The sequence below is a fragment of the Coturnix japonica genome, chromosome 27 (assembly GCF_001577835.2).
Source record: "Coturnix japonica isolate 7356 chromosome 27, Coturnix japonica 2.1, whole genome shotgun sequence".
Lineage (NCBI taxonomy): Eukaryota > Metazoa > Chordata > Aves > Galliformes > Phasianidae > Coturnix > Coturnix japonica.
The window spans coordinates 2,696,308-2,711,441 of record NC_029542.1 but is presented as its reverse complement, the minus strand read 5'-3'; the positions used below and the strand labels follow the sequence as shown (position 1 = coordinate 2,711,441).

The 15,134-nt window shown below is 45.7% G+C and overlaps 1 protein-coding gene across 1 annotated transcript; it reads left to right on the top strand.

Moving 5' to 3' along the window:
- The first annotated feature begins 45 nt into the window (after positions 1-45).
- KAT7 (lysine acetyltransferase 7) lies at positions 46-11,061 on the top strand. The gene is made up of 15 exons (XM_015885690.2): positions 46-272; positions 1,568-1,715; positions 2,516-2,692; positions 2,888-3,127; positions 3,678-3,760; positions 3,982-4,071; positions 4,764-4,862; positions 4,991-5,101; positions 5,837-6,028; positions 6,339-6,428; positions 7,226-7,366; positions 7,638-7,731; positions 7,940-8,086; positions 8,477-8,583; positions 9,228-11,061. Exons 1-15 carry the CDS (start codon positions 258-260, stop codon positions 9,327-9,329), a joined length of 1,836 nt encoding a protein of 611 aa, XP_015741176.1. The 5' UTR covers positions 46-257; the 3' UTR covers positions 9,330-11,061.
- The last annotated feature ends 4,073 nt before the right edge of the window (positions 11,062-15,134 follow it).

The following is a 15,134-nucleotide window of genomic DNA, read 5'->3' as shown; positions in this document are numbered from 1 at the left end:
CCAAAAACAAAGATGGCGGCTCCCGCTGGCGTGAGGCTCGCGCGGCGTCACGTGACAAGGGGGGTGTGGGCCGCGTCCCGGCGGAAGCGTGAGGGACCGAGCGGGGAGTCGGGCTGGCGGCGGAACAGACGGGCCGTAGGGCGGGCGATACGGCCGGCACCACGGAGCCCGCCGGCACCAACACGGCGGCCAACGCCGCTTCACGAACCGGGGGAGCCGGGGAACAAGCAGCATCGCTGCCCCCGCCCCCTCCGAGGATGCCGCGCAGGAAGGTGAGTGAGGCCGGGGAGGGAGCGGCAGGGTCAGGACGTGGCTTTCTATCTTTCCCCTCCTTTCTATTTAACTGTTATGGGGAGAAAATAGGGGGGAAATAGCGGCCTGCAGCACCCCCACATCTGCGCCCGCCCCCCTCGCTCGCTTATTGGCTGTTGCAGAGACCCGCGCAGCGCTGATTGGCCGCCCCGCTCGTCACTCATCGCCCCCAACGGTTCCCCTTTTCCTCCCCCTCCGCCTGCAGCGCGTCCCTCCTCTCGGTTTCTCCCATTGGGCAAACGGTTAAAGAGTCGGCCGCCTATTGGCTGGGTTGTCACACTGGGCTGGCCGCTGATTGGCTACCACGGTTGTCCATCACCTCTCAACGGTCACCTCCCCGCGCGTGCCTCGTTCCTCCCCTCCCCCACCCCACTCCTCTCCGGTGGGGGTTGAGCAAACCTCTCCCTGATTGGCTACCACCAGCTGTCACTCACACCCTACCGGCATGCTCCTTCTCTCATTGGCGAGCTCACCTTTCCGGTCCCACCCACTCGCTTTATGATTGGCCGAGACTATAGAGCGCAAAACAAAGCGGCCTAAGGGCGGTGTGCGCGCTCAGTGGCCGCCACTCGCTCCTCACAGGCCCGGAGCCTGAAGGCCGCTGTCGTTATACAGGCCTCGTTTGCGGCCTAAGCTGAACACAGGCCTCTGGGCCTAAACCGAACACAGGCCTCTGGGCCTAAGCTGAACACAGGCCTCGGGTCTAAGCTGAACACAGCTTCGTTGCCTACCGTGCTCCCTCCTGTTGTTTTCCAGGCCCAGGTTTGCTCTGTGTGGTGTACAACTGACTCATCCCCTGCTAGGCCCCGTCTATTCCCCCCCATTACCCCTCTGGGCCTTCAGGGTGATGATTATTAATGACACAAAAGGGTTTATATCTGCCATGAAACGCTTGGCATTTATATATTGAACACATCACAGTGTCAACTCAATGTTATCTATCATATGCTTTCTATATGGGTTTATAACATGGCACATCACAGCATACACTCAATGTTATCATATGCTTTCTGTATGGGTTTTTAATGTGGCACATCACAGCATACACTCAATATCTATCATATGCTTTCTGTATGGGTTTATAAGGTGGCACATCACAGCATACACTCAATGTTATCATATGCTTTCTGTATGGGTTTATAACGTGGTATATCACAGCATACACTCAATGTTATCCATCATATGCTTTCTGTATGGGTTTTTAATGTGGTATATAAGCACATCCCTGCTGATATCCTTGTCTATGGTGTCGTAGAGGAACGCGGGCAGCAGCTCAGATGGAACAGAAGACTCGGATTTCTCCACGGATCCGGAGCACACGGACAGCTCTGAAAGCGACGCCACGTCACGACGGTCCGCCCGTGTCACCCGCTCCTCAGCCAGGCTCAGCCAGAGCTCCCAAGGTAAAGCACCTCATAACACATCAAGCAGGAGGATTTAACCTTGGTAGTTATATTGGTAAGCAAAAGAGGGAGGTAATCATATATGTCAAGATGTGCTTTCAAGGCTTGTTTTGCTTGCCTTTACGCCCAGTTTAAAAGAAGAAGCCTATGTCCACCTCCTGATTTTTAGCTTTACAATATCAATTCCTTGATCTCTTGGTTATTAAGCTGCCTCAAGGGGAGAAAATGGCAGTAGATAAGTTTGTTCCTTCTGTGTTGTTTTGTGATGGGTTTTCTTGTAGGTAAAAAACCTACTTGCATGCCTCAAAAACAAGAAGAAAAGTGGGTTGGGTTGGTATGTGGGATGCCTGTAATGCTGCTAGGGTATGAAAGCATTGTTTTCATGCAGAATAAACTGTTTTATAACCTTATGAGCAGTGTGTCTATATAAAACCATACGTGGTGTCCCAAATGTGTCTCTATACCAGGAGCAGCTTTGATATTCTCAAGAGTTTTCTAAATGCTGATAGCTGTAATCTAAGTTAATCGCTACTACTTTCTAAATGGGAACTGTTTGTAATTCCTAATCCATTAAGTTATTATCTCAGAGAAAGTGGATGTAATACCAGATCCATGTGTGTTTGTAAAAGTGAATTAGAAGAATATAAACGTATCTCCGTGATGATGTGCAATGGTTGCACAGAATCCTGTGCTGATACCCTATCAGATGTCGGTGTTACAGACATCAGAGCTCATGTGTTGCAGCTCACGGGCATTCATTGCTTCTTGTGGGTGTAATTATGGTGTTTCTATGACATTAGATTCCAGCCCAGTTCGCAATCCGCCCTCATTTGGAGCAGAAGAACCAGTCTATTCCACGAGGAGAGTGACCCGCAGCCAGCAGCAGCCTGCTCCTGTGACTCCAAAGAAATACCCACTCCGACAGACCCGCTCGTCTGGATCAGAAACAGAACAAGTGGTTGACTTCTCTGACAGAGGTACGTAGACACAGTGAGGTGTCGAGAGCTTGTAAAATGCCATTGGAAAGGATATGTGGCTCCATTCTCTGGGCACAGTGTGATATCCTCAGGTTAGAGGGTTTGAGACAGCTATCCAGAGTTGCTTTACATATATATATATATATTTGAAAGCTTTCTTTCTGGCAAATTTGTAACATCTTGATCCTTGTTCAGACACTAAAAATGCAGCGGATCACGATGAGTCTCCACCTCGTACCCCCACCGGGAATGCCCCTTCCTCAGAGTCTGATATTGATATCTCCAGTCCAAATGTATCCCATGATGAGAGCATTGCCAAGGACATGTCCATGAAGGATTCTGGAAGTGACCTGTCTCACCGCCCTAAGCGCCGCCGCTTCCATGAAAGCTACAATTTCAACATGAAATGTCCCACTCCTGGTTGTAACTCTTTAGGTAATTTCAGTTCCAGGATTGATTTGTTGACTTTTTTTGCCTTCCTGTGGTGATATTAAGCCCCCCCCTCCGTTGATTTATACAACGTAACGATAGGGAGCTGCTTAGAATCAGAAACAGTACTGAGAATTGGGTATAGAGAAGAGTTACGGAGCATATCCACAGCTCTATCTTTATTGTCTAGAGGTGTTTGGGGGACGATGGGATAAAGAGCAAGTTAGGAGAGTAAGCACAGGTGTGGGAGGAGAATGCAGAGCCTTGTAGGTGAGGGTATTGATCTCAGCCAAAAGCAGGTTCTCAGCAACAGATGAATGCAGTCATCTAATGTACCTGACTGCCTGCATGGAGCGCAGCTTTTGAGTTAATGTGAAAGGGATTTTCCTTCTTTGTTCTTATAGCTTGTGCCACGAAGCATGAAATGTTTTCCTCCTACCACACTGTTAACAAATTGAGTTATTCTCTTGAGAAGCTCGTATGCAGTATCTGACCATCTGGGCTGCATTTAATGATCATATGCTGAAAGCTTTCTCTTTTTCCTGATCCTTTACAGGACACCTAACTGGAAAACACGAGCGACACTTCTCCATATCAGGATGCCCACTGTATCACAACCTGTCAGCAGATGAGTGCAAGGTAATGAAGTCTTCTGTTTTATCTCCCTTATGCTTTTATAGGGCGGAGTGCCAAGACTTGTTGTTTGTGCATAGGAAATAGTGTGATCCAGCTGATATCCTTAGCTATAAGACAGCAGCATTTGTCAAATAATTTATGTTACACCTAAACAGACAAAGGGACAAGATGGAAGCTGTGACAGTAGTTTGCTGCAGTGTTGATGGTGGAGTTTTGACTTCCAGGTGCGAGCACAAAGCCGGGATAAACAGATTGAGGAGAGAATGCTGGCCCATCGGCAGGATGACAACAACAGGCACGCCACCAGGCACCAGGTGGGCAGTCTTCATGTAGTGGAGTGGCTGCTCTGTTAAGAGTAGGAAAAAACTCAGCTTAGGTTTCTAGTGACAGTGACTTTAACTCGATCTCCCTTCTTTACCACTTAGTTAAGCTATCGTGTTAAGTCCTGTGGCTCTCTTTTGCAATCTCAAATTTGTTTCAGCAAGGAAAATTCATTTTCTCCTTCGGTAAGAGCCTGGAGCAGCTGGTGAGAGCCAAGAGGAGGCTTTGAGCAGTAGTATTACAGAAGAGGCTGGAGTTGTTCTCACAATGGTCTTTTCCGTGTGCTTTCAGCTTTTCAGCTGAATTTCTGCAGACCCATATGCCACCATTCTACTCTGCATAGTTCCATCAGGGGAATTATGTTTCTCAATTCAAATGAGTCCTGATTGAGAGTCAGGGTGAGCTGATGAGTCAGCAGTGAGCTTTTCCACGTGATTAAGCAGTGCATAAGGATTGCACCCTGTCTTGTGGGACTGAGGTGTGTTGACAAAGGCAAGCTACATAAAGGAGAAAAAATTGTGTTATACCTTAAGTGATTTTTTATGCATGCAGGATTCGGTTTGGAGGCAACAAATGTGATAAAAAATAGAAGGCAGCACAGAGCTCCTTCAGGGTGAAAAGATGTAGGTGAATATTTGAAGTGCATGAAGCCTAATGAAGCTTTCTGACTCTGTTTCTTTTTCAGGCACCAACAGAGAGACAGCTTCGATACAAAGAGAAAGTAGCTGAGCTCAGGAAGAAGAGGAATTCAGGACTAAGCAAGGAACAAAAAGAAAAATACATGGTAAAAGCAGCAATTCTTTCATTCCTTTGTATCTGGAATGAAACATTCTTGGTTAAAAGAGGTGCAAAATTCAACAGCCTGGTTGGAGTGTGTCAATAAAATCTCCTTTTTATGTTTTCTTGCTCTAGGAACACAGGCAAACTTATGGCAATACTAGGGAACCTCTCCTTGAGAACCTGACTAGTGAGTATGACCTCGAGCTTTTCCGAAGAGCACAAGCACGGGCATCTGAGGACCTGGTGAGTCTTCTAGCTCACAGTTGTTCAGAAATGTGAATGGTTTTTGGGTTTTGTTGCACCTGAGCAGGTAGAATCTACTGTAAGATTAGCACCCACAGCCCAGCCGAGTCAGCACAGTTAGAGTAGGTGTGATGCTGAAATCACTCAGTGGGTTTACTGAAAGTATAAATGGACCTGAACATCTGCAGAGACAAATGCCGCAGTGCCTTGGATGAGGAATAATTAGTAACAGCCTCACTTAATAGGTGTATCTTTTCAGTAAGGGAATGGACAGCTTCACCCATGGAAACAGCAGCAAAGGAATGATTAGAAATGAAAGACAGAAGTCTTGGCAGTAATTGGTGACTGAATGAGGTTAAAATCCTTATATTGTGGCTGAGGCTTCTGTAGGTGCTCTTCAAAGCTACTTCCCATCTCCAGAAATGAAGCAAAAGATTCTTTGATGCTCACCAGTGACAGTGGTATCTGGGATGTCTCAAGGCTGAGAGTTGGGCTGTATCTCTTCCTGCAGATGAGGGCAGAAGTGTTTAAAGATGTTTTCTAAGTCATTCTTCCACCACTAGCTAGTGCTTGCGAGCTGGGCTCAGGCTTAGTTTACTTGAGGGGTTTGTGGGATATGTCATTAGGTCACAGACTTAAAGTGAAGGATCTCCTTGAGGGAAAGAAATACAGCCCCTTCCTCTCAGCATCCCTTTAAGGCATATGTTAATAGCTGTTAATGGATTTCATTCATAGGAAAAGCTGCGGCTCCAGGGCCAGATCACAGAAGGCAGCAATATGATTAAAACTATCGCTTTTGGCCGCTATGAACTGGACACCTGGTATCATTCTCCATACCCAGAGGAGTATGCTCGTCTGGGACGTCTCTACATGTGTGAGTTCTGTCTCAAGTACATGAAGAGCCAGACAATACTGCGCAGACACATGGTAAGGGCTGGGAAAGGTCTTTGATTCCTGAGCTTCAAATCAGGCATGAGCATGCAGATGGTTTTTAAGCATTATTACTGCTGTCAGTTCAGTTGTTCACTTTGAGAGGTGAGAAGATTCTGGGTCATTGTAAAAGAAAGTTTTCCTAGGCTTGATTTCTGGTCTGTTCAGTGGGTTACAGAGGATCAGAAATGAGATCTTAACTTAAATTAAACAAGCTTGCGTGTCTCCTGGTGTATCCAGCAGCTGTTGTAACCTCTTCTACCTTTAAAAACAGTAGTGTCACCCTAATTTTGTTTACTTCTCATAGGCAAAATGTGTTTGGAAACATCCACCAGGTGATGAAATCTACCGCAAAGGCTCCATTTCAGTGTTTGAAGTCGATGGGAAAAAGAACAAGGTAATTAATTGTATTAATAGGCCTAGCATTGCTTTTCCTGTAGAGAAACAGGATGCAAATGGCTCTTTCTCTCTCTAATGGTGGAAAGGCTACTGCAGGCTGGTCTGTGCATTCTTGCAATTCTGACGTTTGTTTTGTCTGCATTCTCACTGTGGTTATTCCTCACTGCTGTTGTGCACATGCAGTTTCACCTGTTCTCTTGCACTCTGTTGGATCAATAGCTTTTGGGGGCTTATGGCAGGATCCCTTTCTTAAAATGAATGGGGAGCTTCTGTGTGTGGCTTCAGTACATTGCTACTGCATCTCTCATTCAGCTGTGAACATTCACATTTGTGTTAGAGTGGAAAGTAGGCTGTTATTACTGAGGGTGACCTTGACCCTCAAATGAAGGGTAGAGCATCTGCAACCACAGGTTCAGTGCTAGGTAGCAGCAGTCTCTAGGTGTGTCCAGTCCTGAAGGCTTCAGAGGGAAGAACTGATTCAAAGCTAAGTTTTGCACTGCCAGAAGTTGGGGGGAGAATTTCTGTTTCCCACAGGTGACCTTGAAGCATGGGATTAATACAAACAAGCAGAGGTCCAACCTTCTGTTTCCTTTCACTGAGAATGTGATGTTTTGAGTATTCAGAGATAGGTATCACCAACAGAAATTCCCACTCTTGCAAATTTCACCTTATCAAGTATCTTCATAAATGGGATTGTTTCTGTCTGAAAGGCTCCACATCATTTCTCAGATGCAGACCTTCCTTTGTGTTTCCCACATATGTCTGGTTTTGTTCACACTCTCCTTTTGTTTCTAGATCTACTGTCAAAACCTATGTCTGCTGGCAAAGCTTTTCTTGGACCATAAAACACTGTATTATGATGTTGAACCATTCCTCTTCTATGTCATGACAGAAGCTGACAACACTGGCTGCCACCTGATAGGATATTTCTCTAAGGTTGGTTGCTTTCTTCTTGCATATAAACCTGTTAGATGGCAGAAGTGGGAGTGACTGCTGCTTGGGTTCAGTTCCATGTGCTGCCACCCTGAGCTTTACATTGTGCACCAAGCACCCACTGGCTGATAAAGTCAGATGCTAAGCCAGCCTGCTTTCACCTTGTATTGAATCAGTTGTAAAGGCTTGTTCTGTCTGATAGGGTTATGATACAGCCTATTGTTTGTGCAGATCTAAACTTGTTAATTTGTTCTCTGTATTCTTGATTTTTTAGGAGAAGAATTCTTTTCTCAATTACAATGTCTCTTGTATCCTGACAATGCCCCAGTACATGAGGCAAGGCTATGGCAAGATGCTCATTGACTTCAGTAAGTATAAAGAGAATCATTTTGGAAACATTCAGTTTGGTATAACAATTTCACCCCAGTATCTAACATATCTGTTAGATATGTGTATCATATCAGTGTTAGATCTGCATAGAAGCATTTGTTAGAGCTGATTTCTTCTCGTGCTGAAGAGTGTAGCAGTCAGGAGGGCGTAGTTTGGGAAGGAGAAATAAATTTCCTTTCCTTACAGGCTATTTGCTTTCTAAAGTAGAAGAAAAAGTTGGCTCTCCAGAGCGTCCTCTGTCTGATTTGGGTCTCATCAGCTACCGGAGCTACTGGAAGGAAGTTCTCCTTCGTTACCTGCATAATTTCCAAGGAAAAGAGATCTCTATAAAAGGTACAATTTCAACGTGAATAAACCGGTTCAGGAACATGCCTATGCAACCTCAAATATGAGACAGGTCACGCTCATCGCATTGATGCACGTGTTTGTGTAGCAGCACAGTTGGTGGAATCTTCCTGTGTTTGGATATTGCTCCTCTTTAGTCCTTCCAGCAGCAAAAATAATCCAACTTGAAGAGTTCTGTAAGCACCTTTGAAAATATTAAAAGCTTTCAAATGTTTTGCAAGTGAATTGACCACAGGCAACCTGTATAACAGTGCTACAGATAACCAGAGCAGTCAGAGGCTAAGTCAGATGCATAAGACTTTAGTTGAAAACTGACTGTTACAGACTGTTGCAGTGGGATTTGTTTCTATTCTAACCTAAACTGCTATTGGTTTGCAGAAATCAGCCAGGAGACTGCAGTAAACCCTGTCGACATTGTTAGTACGTTGCAGGCGCTGCAGATGCTGAAGTACTGGAAGGGAAAACACCTGGTCCTAAAAAGACAGGTAAGGTCTCTCATAGCTCTCTTTGCTCCTTTATTTCTTCATTTAGCTGTTAGATTCACTTGAACTAATGAAGTCAGTGTTATCTTTGGTGTTCGGGCTGATTTCAGTGGGGAGCGCCATCATTTTGAAATGCAGTGGCTACTCAAATAAAACATCAGCGCTGAGCTTGATTTTTCAGTAGTGTAGAAATAGGCTGCATAGACTGATATTATTTAATGTATAGGATAACATTGTTCATTGTAAGCAGCTTTTAGGGGGTTGATGGATTGACATTCATCTCTTGCCCCTCATCGTGCCTAACCTTTATTGGGCAAATGGAGGCACAGTAGTGAAATGAATCCTGAATGTGTCCTGTTTAGATCCTCATTAGGTATAAGACAAATGATTTATAAACCCCCAAAGATATGTCAGTTTCTCTCACTGATGTGCTCTTTCCGAAACTTTGTAGCTGCAGGAAGCCTTATCAGTGTGGTTGGAAGTGCTTCTAGAAAGTGCTGTGGAATAGAAGTTATTTTTGAGCTGCTCAGCAGTTATGGAGTGGGTTAATCAGATTTCTGGACTTCGATGTTTGGTGTTGTACTTTGGATAATACCCCCATCACAGCCTGTTTGTTTTAACCCACCCTTTTGTGCTCTTCTCCTCAGGATCTGATCGATGAATGGATAGCCAAAGAGGCAAAAAGATCCAACAGCAATAAGATAATGGATCCCAGCTGTTTGAAATGGACCCCTCCGAAGGGAACTTAACTGTCTGTCACTTCTGAAGCCAGTGAACCCCAGCAGTAGGAAGTACCCTAGGGATCTCTGTTGTACCTGTTGCTGTTGTGATTGGCTGGTACAGTACCCTCCCAAAAGATCAGCTCCCCTTGGTACTGTTCTGGCCCGGATCTTTTGTGCACACCAGAAGCTAGTTCTGAGGAACTTTATGTTTCGGCCTCAATGAGGTTGCAAGGATTGGATCTGTATAGGACCCAAACGAAGCTCCTAGTAGCGCTGGCCCAAGGAGTTCTGATATCTGGTACTGTACCTGTCCAGTCACTGGTCTTACCCTCATGTTCTTATTCCGATGAGGTTGTGTTGTGTCCTGTTACCTGGTTGTTCCTTCCTTCAGGTTCCTTGCTTTGTAAGTAACGGAGGTAACTTCTGTGGCTTTTGAACAAGGTCTAACAACACTTGTTTGCAGAAAGGCTGTTTTCCTAAGCAAGCTGCCATTTACACTGACTCCAGCATTTTTTAACCAGTCCTGTCTGATGGGCTGTTCCATTCCACGTGTGAAATAATACTACTAAGGCAACATGCCACCTCTTTGAGCAGCGTTTTCCATACCATACAGCAGGTCTTTGCATAGCTAAGATTGTGCAGTCAGAAGCTTATACCTATCTTGTGACTTGAGTGCTGTGATTGTTAGTGTTATCCCAGGGGAGTGTGAGCTGACTGCCTGAGAAATCCACAGTCTGATAAACTTCATAGAGCTGCTCTTGCTGTGTGCTCCTGGATCTACAGTGGTGCCACTTCTATTGGGGACACCTCTGTCATTGCATATTGCTGCTTACCTGGTTCTTCTCATGGAGCTGCTGGGTTCCTTCACACAAAACCAACCCATTTCACTGGGGATGTTTTGGATCGTAGGCCTCTTTCTATTGAGGAAGGATTTTTTTTCTTCCCTCAAGACCGAAGGAATGAAATCTTCACCGCAGATAAATATTTGCTGACCTTATCCAAACAGCCACAGAAACTCTGAAATCCAAATACCACCAGTTGTTGGATTGCCTACAATTTGTGTTCCGTGCATCAGTGGCAGCTTCACGTAGCTGTGTGGATGGTTTGTTTCTCTGACAGTGCAGCCTTGTTTGTCTTTGTAAAACAAGAAAGCTTTTACTTCCTCTGTCCCATCAGCAGCACCAGATGAAACTATCATACAATGGCTTTCAAGTATAACCACTGTCTTTGTGCCTCAAGTTTGCTATATGGCTCCGGCGTCATTAAAAGGAGGGCACAGACTTGGGGTAGGTGATGGCAGCATCATTTAGTGCTGATTTCATTGAAACCTTCCAATGCTTTTCTTGTTGTTGAATGGTGACTGAAGTGAAGCACTTGCAGCATCCCATACCAGTAGGTAGGAGCCATTTCCCGTTAACCACTGACCCATCCTTGTGTGGTAAAGTTCTCTGTTGCCCTTCTGGTGGTTGTCTGCCTTTCTCTGCCTCTTTATAAAAGAAGAAACTAAAAAAGAAAAGAAAAAAAAAGACCATCAGTCAATGATGTTGTACTTTGTGGGCATTACTGAATTGTGCTGTCTCGTGCCCTTTGCTCCTGTATTGTAACTAACTACAGCTACTCACAAAAATACCCAACAAAGTAGATCTCTGGAGTAGGGAAGAAGGCCATTCTTGTACAGAAGCTAAACCCCATTCCCAAGATGTGGTAGAATGTGCTGTTCTTGTATCTACTTCTCAATAAAGCATGTTCTCTGCTCAGGTCTGTGCCTTCCCTGCATTTTCTTGTCTACTCTCCATCTTCAGTTAAGCAGAGCTGCCGCTTTATGCTTCAAGGAGCTGATTTGGGACCCGTCTTTGCGCCTGGTGTGTTAAAGGCACAAAGCAGCCTCAAGGTTGGATGTTACAGAGATTGAAGCCCCGTGGATTCACTCATGAGCTGGTCCTGCATGGGAGGCTGCCAGGAGGAGGATGTGGAAGCAGAAGTGTGTCATGGAGCATCAACTTTAATTCTAAGAAGGAAGGAGTTACCCTAAAAGTGATCATCTCAGGTTTTGAACCTTTCTTCAACTGCTTCCATCACCAGAATCTCCTCTCTCCTCGTACAAGTGAAGTCTTTGAACAATAGCAGCTGGAGTTCATTGCAGAGCTTGAATCTTTGGGTTTCTGATAGGAGGTCCTTACAAGGAGTCCACTCAGTGGGGAAAGAAGAGGTAATGTTAATTAGGCTCTGAGCTGCAGGGAGGCAATGATGCTGTTCAGAGCAAGGCCAACATATCAGTGGTCGTGGCTTGGGACTTGAGATGCTCAGCTTGTGAAGAGTGAAGTGAGATGCAACACCTTGATGTCTGTGTTCTCTATAAGATCACAGATAAAACCACAGACACTTCCCTGAGCGGTGATGTTTGCTAACTCACATCGAGGCTCTTCCTGTTTCTTCCTTTCCTTACTAACAAAGGCCATTTAATATCAGTTAAAATAATTCCATTTAAGGCGATACATACATATGGGAGTGTTGCTTTTACTTGAGCACAGCTTGGCATAATACCAGCTACCAGATTTACTTTTCTAAGTTCAGGAAGATACGGCGTGGCTTAGTTTGTAGATAACTGTACAGAGAGATGGGTTGATAAGAGCTTTAGTTCCCACACTGCTCTGCTCACAGCTTCAGTTTCCCTTCCTCTGCCTGCTGTTTATATTTGTTCTCTGTACATCCCATTACACGATGGGGTCTTCTCTTGGCTGTGACTTTGGGATCCTTAGGTAATGCAAACACTAATTAAGCAGTGAGTCACACAGAGAGCCATAAACATCGCTAGGTAACTGAGGATGAGACATTCAGCTGCTCACAGTTTCACCCACAGTTTATTCACAGCGACTTCAAGCTTGCAGACACCAACACATACAATGTTGGTGGTTTGAAGCCCACTTAAAAATGGTGATGCTAAAAGAAAGCAATGGCTGCTTTCAGAACATAACCTGGATGATGCATTCTTGCTCTGTCTCATCTCTGTTGTAGAGCACTTGCATTCAGCCTTGACCCAACACTGGCACAGACTGTGGATGTAATATTAGCACACTGATAACCCTGCAGTGTCCTTTGCTAGGCTGATTCTACAGATACAAATGCAATGCAAGGCTGAATCAGAAGCTGAGAGCTGAACTACTTCTATATCCCAGAAACAAAAACAGTGTGGAACGGAAAGTCACGTCAATTAGGTAAGGCTGTGAATGGCACTGAGTGTGAATGGTTGGAGCATTATGGGCCTTCATTGAAGGTTCTGAGCCCAGAGTCAGAATGAACTGCACTAAGACGGGCCTGCAATGGTCAGTCCTGATGCTTCACACTAAATTCATTTTCTCCTGTGAGCCACTAATGTGTTGTGTCTGCTTTAGGTGCAATCTAATGCACCTTTCAGTATCTGTGAGACATATATATTTAAAATAATAGTAACAAATGGTAGTTTATCAGAGCCAGCATTGAGCAATGTTTCATGGTGCATGTTTCTGTGCTGTCAGTAAATGACAGATAGCCCTGTGAGAGCTTTATGGGCGCAGCAGCAGCCTCTCTGTGTACTTACATAACAGCATCGTTTCCTGTTCAGTTTGTTTCCCAGAGAACTTTGCACTATATCTGACCCTTTGCTTCAATGCCAGCAGTCCTGGAGCCATCTCAGCTGCAGTCCCTGCTCGTGTTGGAGTTCCTGGCTTTCCAATGCAAGCCATGTATCTATATCTATCCCAGGTGATCAGTTATGGTTTGATATGGTTCTGAAGCCACTGCCTGCCCATCCCATCGTGTGTTAACCCAGCACCTCCATCAGGCTTAGGAAGGGAAATGGTTACAGCACACAGAGCCTCTCCCTGGCCTCATCCCCAAATCCAAGCTCTGGAAGCACAAAGAAAACAAGAACTTTGGAGGTGGTGACCCCAACAAGGAACAAACTCTGCACAGAAGGTCTATGTGCACCCCCAGGATCCAGCCCATCGTTCCTGCTGCTCCTCCCCAGCTGAACGCTGCCAGTTCTGCTGGCTTTTCCCTCCTGATGTCATTGTTTGGAGGCAGGATGGCAGGATGTGGTCACGTTGCAGCCGCACAGGATCTGCAGGGAAGGGATAGGTGGTTGATCTCTCTCTAAAGCATGCGAAAGGAAAAGAGACAGCGGGGAAGCAGGAAGGAAAGGAAGCTAAATATGTCATGATTACTTCATTTGTTTCCATTGTGACGGCGGTGTAACTGAGCTTAGTTTAAACCCATGTAAAGCAGCAACTCTGCCCTTCTGTTGGTCCAAAGCTGTGGAAAGATCCAGAACAACACCTACTTCTCACACCAGCTCACGGACGAGGGGAAAAGCAGCTCTATTTTTGAGAGCATCCCCTGTAATTAGGTCTGTTCTTTCCCCCTCTCCCCTGGGCTCCTGCCCACACGTCCCAAGCAAAGAACCAACCCCAGCTTTGCAACAGAGTACAGCAAAAAAACCACAACAACCCAGGAGGAAATAAAGCAAAGACAACGTGGCCAGGAAGCGAGCAGATCTCAAAGGCTTCTATGGACTTTAAACAGGGAAATATCTTGGGTTAGAAGAGAGCTGTCAGCTTGGGAAGAGCCAAACCACAGCTCCCTTCTTTGGTGTCACAGCTCCTGCCCAACAGCAGCACGACTCTGCTTCATTTGTGCCTTCTTTCCTAATATACACCCTGCCAGTGCTTGGTGCAAACCAGCTGCTTTGCTGTGACATCTGCGGCCACGTTCAGGTCTGGTTGCATTCTGTCTCCTTCTGGATCTGCAAGGCATGTTCTGTAACTCATAGAAATGAATCAGGGAAAGGTTGAGCGACCTGATGGGATTATATATAAGGCAGCAAACAACTGAGCTGCACAGCTTCGACAGCAAGTTTGCATCAGTTCAGTGGGGGCGGTTAGAAAGCAGCTGTTGGAACAGAGGGAGGTGGTGATGACTTTTCTTTGTGTTCAGTCCCCCCTGGTGCTCAGGTGGGTGATGACACACCAGGCTGCTCCACTGCCTTTAGGTGGAGATTAATGAGGAGCCTGAGCTGGGCTCACAGCTGAGATAAATCTTTACCATCATAACAGGAGTAGGAGGAGATCTGTGTGAGGGCAGGGGATCTGTCAGTTCCTGCTCTTACCCATTGGTTGGACTGAATGACGAGGTGCATTGCAGCCTGAAGCTTCAACAATAGGACATTTCCTATATGGCAGCCCTTGGTTTTTGCACCTGGGACAAAATTGGTGGCTTTCAGTTCTGCTGGATGGTATTTCTCTGAAGCAACATAAACTGCAAGTGCTGCTCAGGAGAGATTATAACACCATTCCTATTCCCATGAAGGGAAATAAAAGGGTCTTAAGGAGCTCCTCTGCTTCTCCTGGGATGCATCACCAGGACTGCAGCTTGTGGACAACCAGAAGCAGCTTTGGATGCTATTCACATCAGGTTAGAGATCAGTCACTGTGCTGGGAGGTCTTTGCTTTGCAATGGGCTGTAATGGCTCATGTTGAGGCTAACGTTGCTCACCACTGACTTTGGCTGGTCAGCAGGTCTGGTGGTGACTCAGAAAGAAAGGGAACCTCCCACAGATCTCAAGAGAACATGGAGAAACGATGCCCTCTGATGTGAGAGTCTTCTGTAGGTGCATCAGTGCAGTGCAAGCCTGTCTCTAAAGGGATGCATTTGAGGTCTAAATGAAGGCAATCCCAGCCTGGGATCAACTGCACAGCCACAATAAGGTGCTGCAGCACAGTACAAGGCACAGCAGGGCTGAAGAAGACATAGAGATACTGTTTGCTCTTCCCAGTGTTCTCCCAATGCATTTAATCT

Excerpts from the sequence above, each read along its gene's own strand:
- KAT7 (XM_015885690.2), top strand. Across the intron at positions 3,128-3,677 it reads TCCTGGTTGTAACTCTTTAG|GACACCTAACTGGAAAACAC; the intron begins GTAATTTCAGTT and ends GATCCTTTACAG. Across the intron at positions 4,863-4,990 it reads AACAAAAAGAAAAATACATG|GAACACAGGCAAACTTATGG; the intron begins GTAAAAGCAGCA and ends TTCTTGCTCTAG.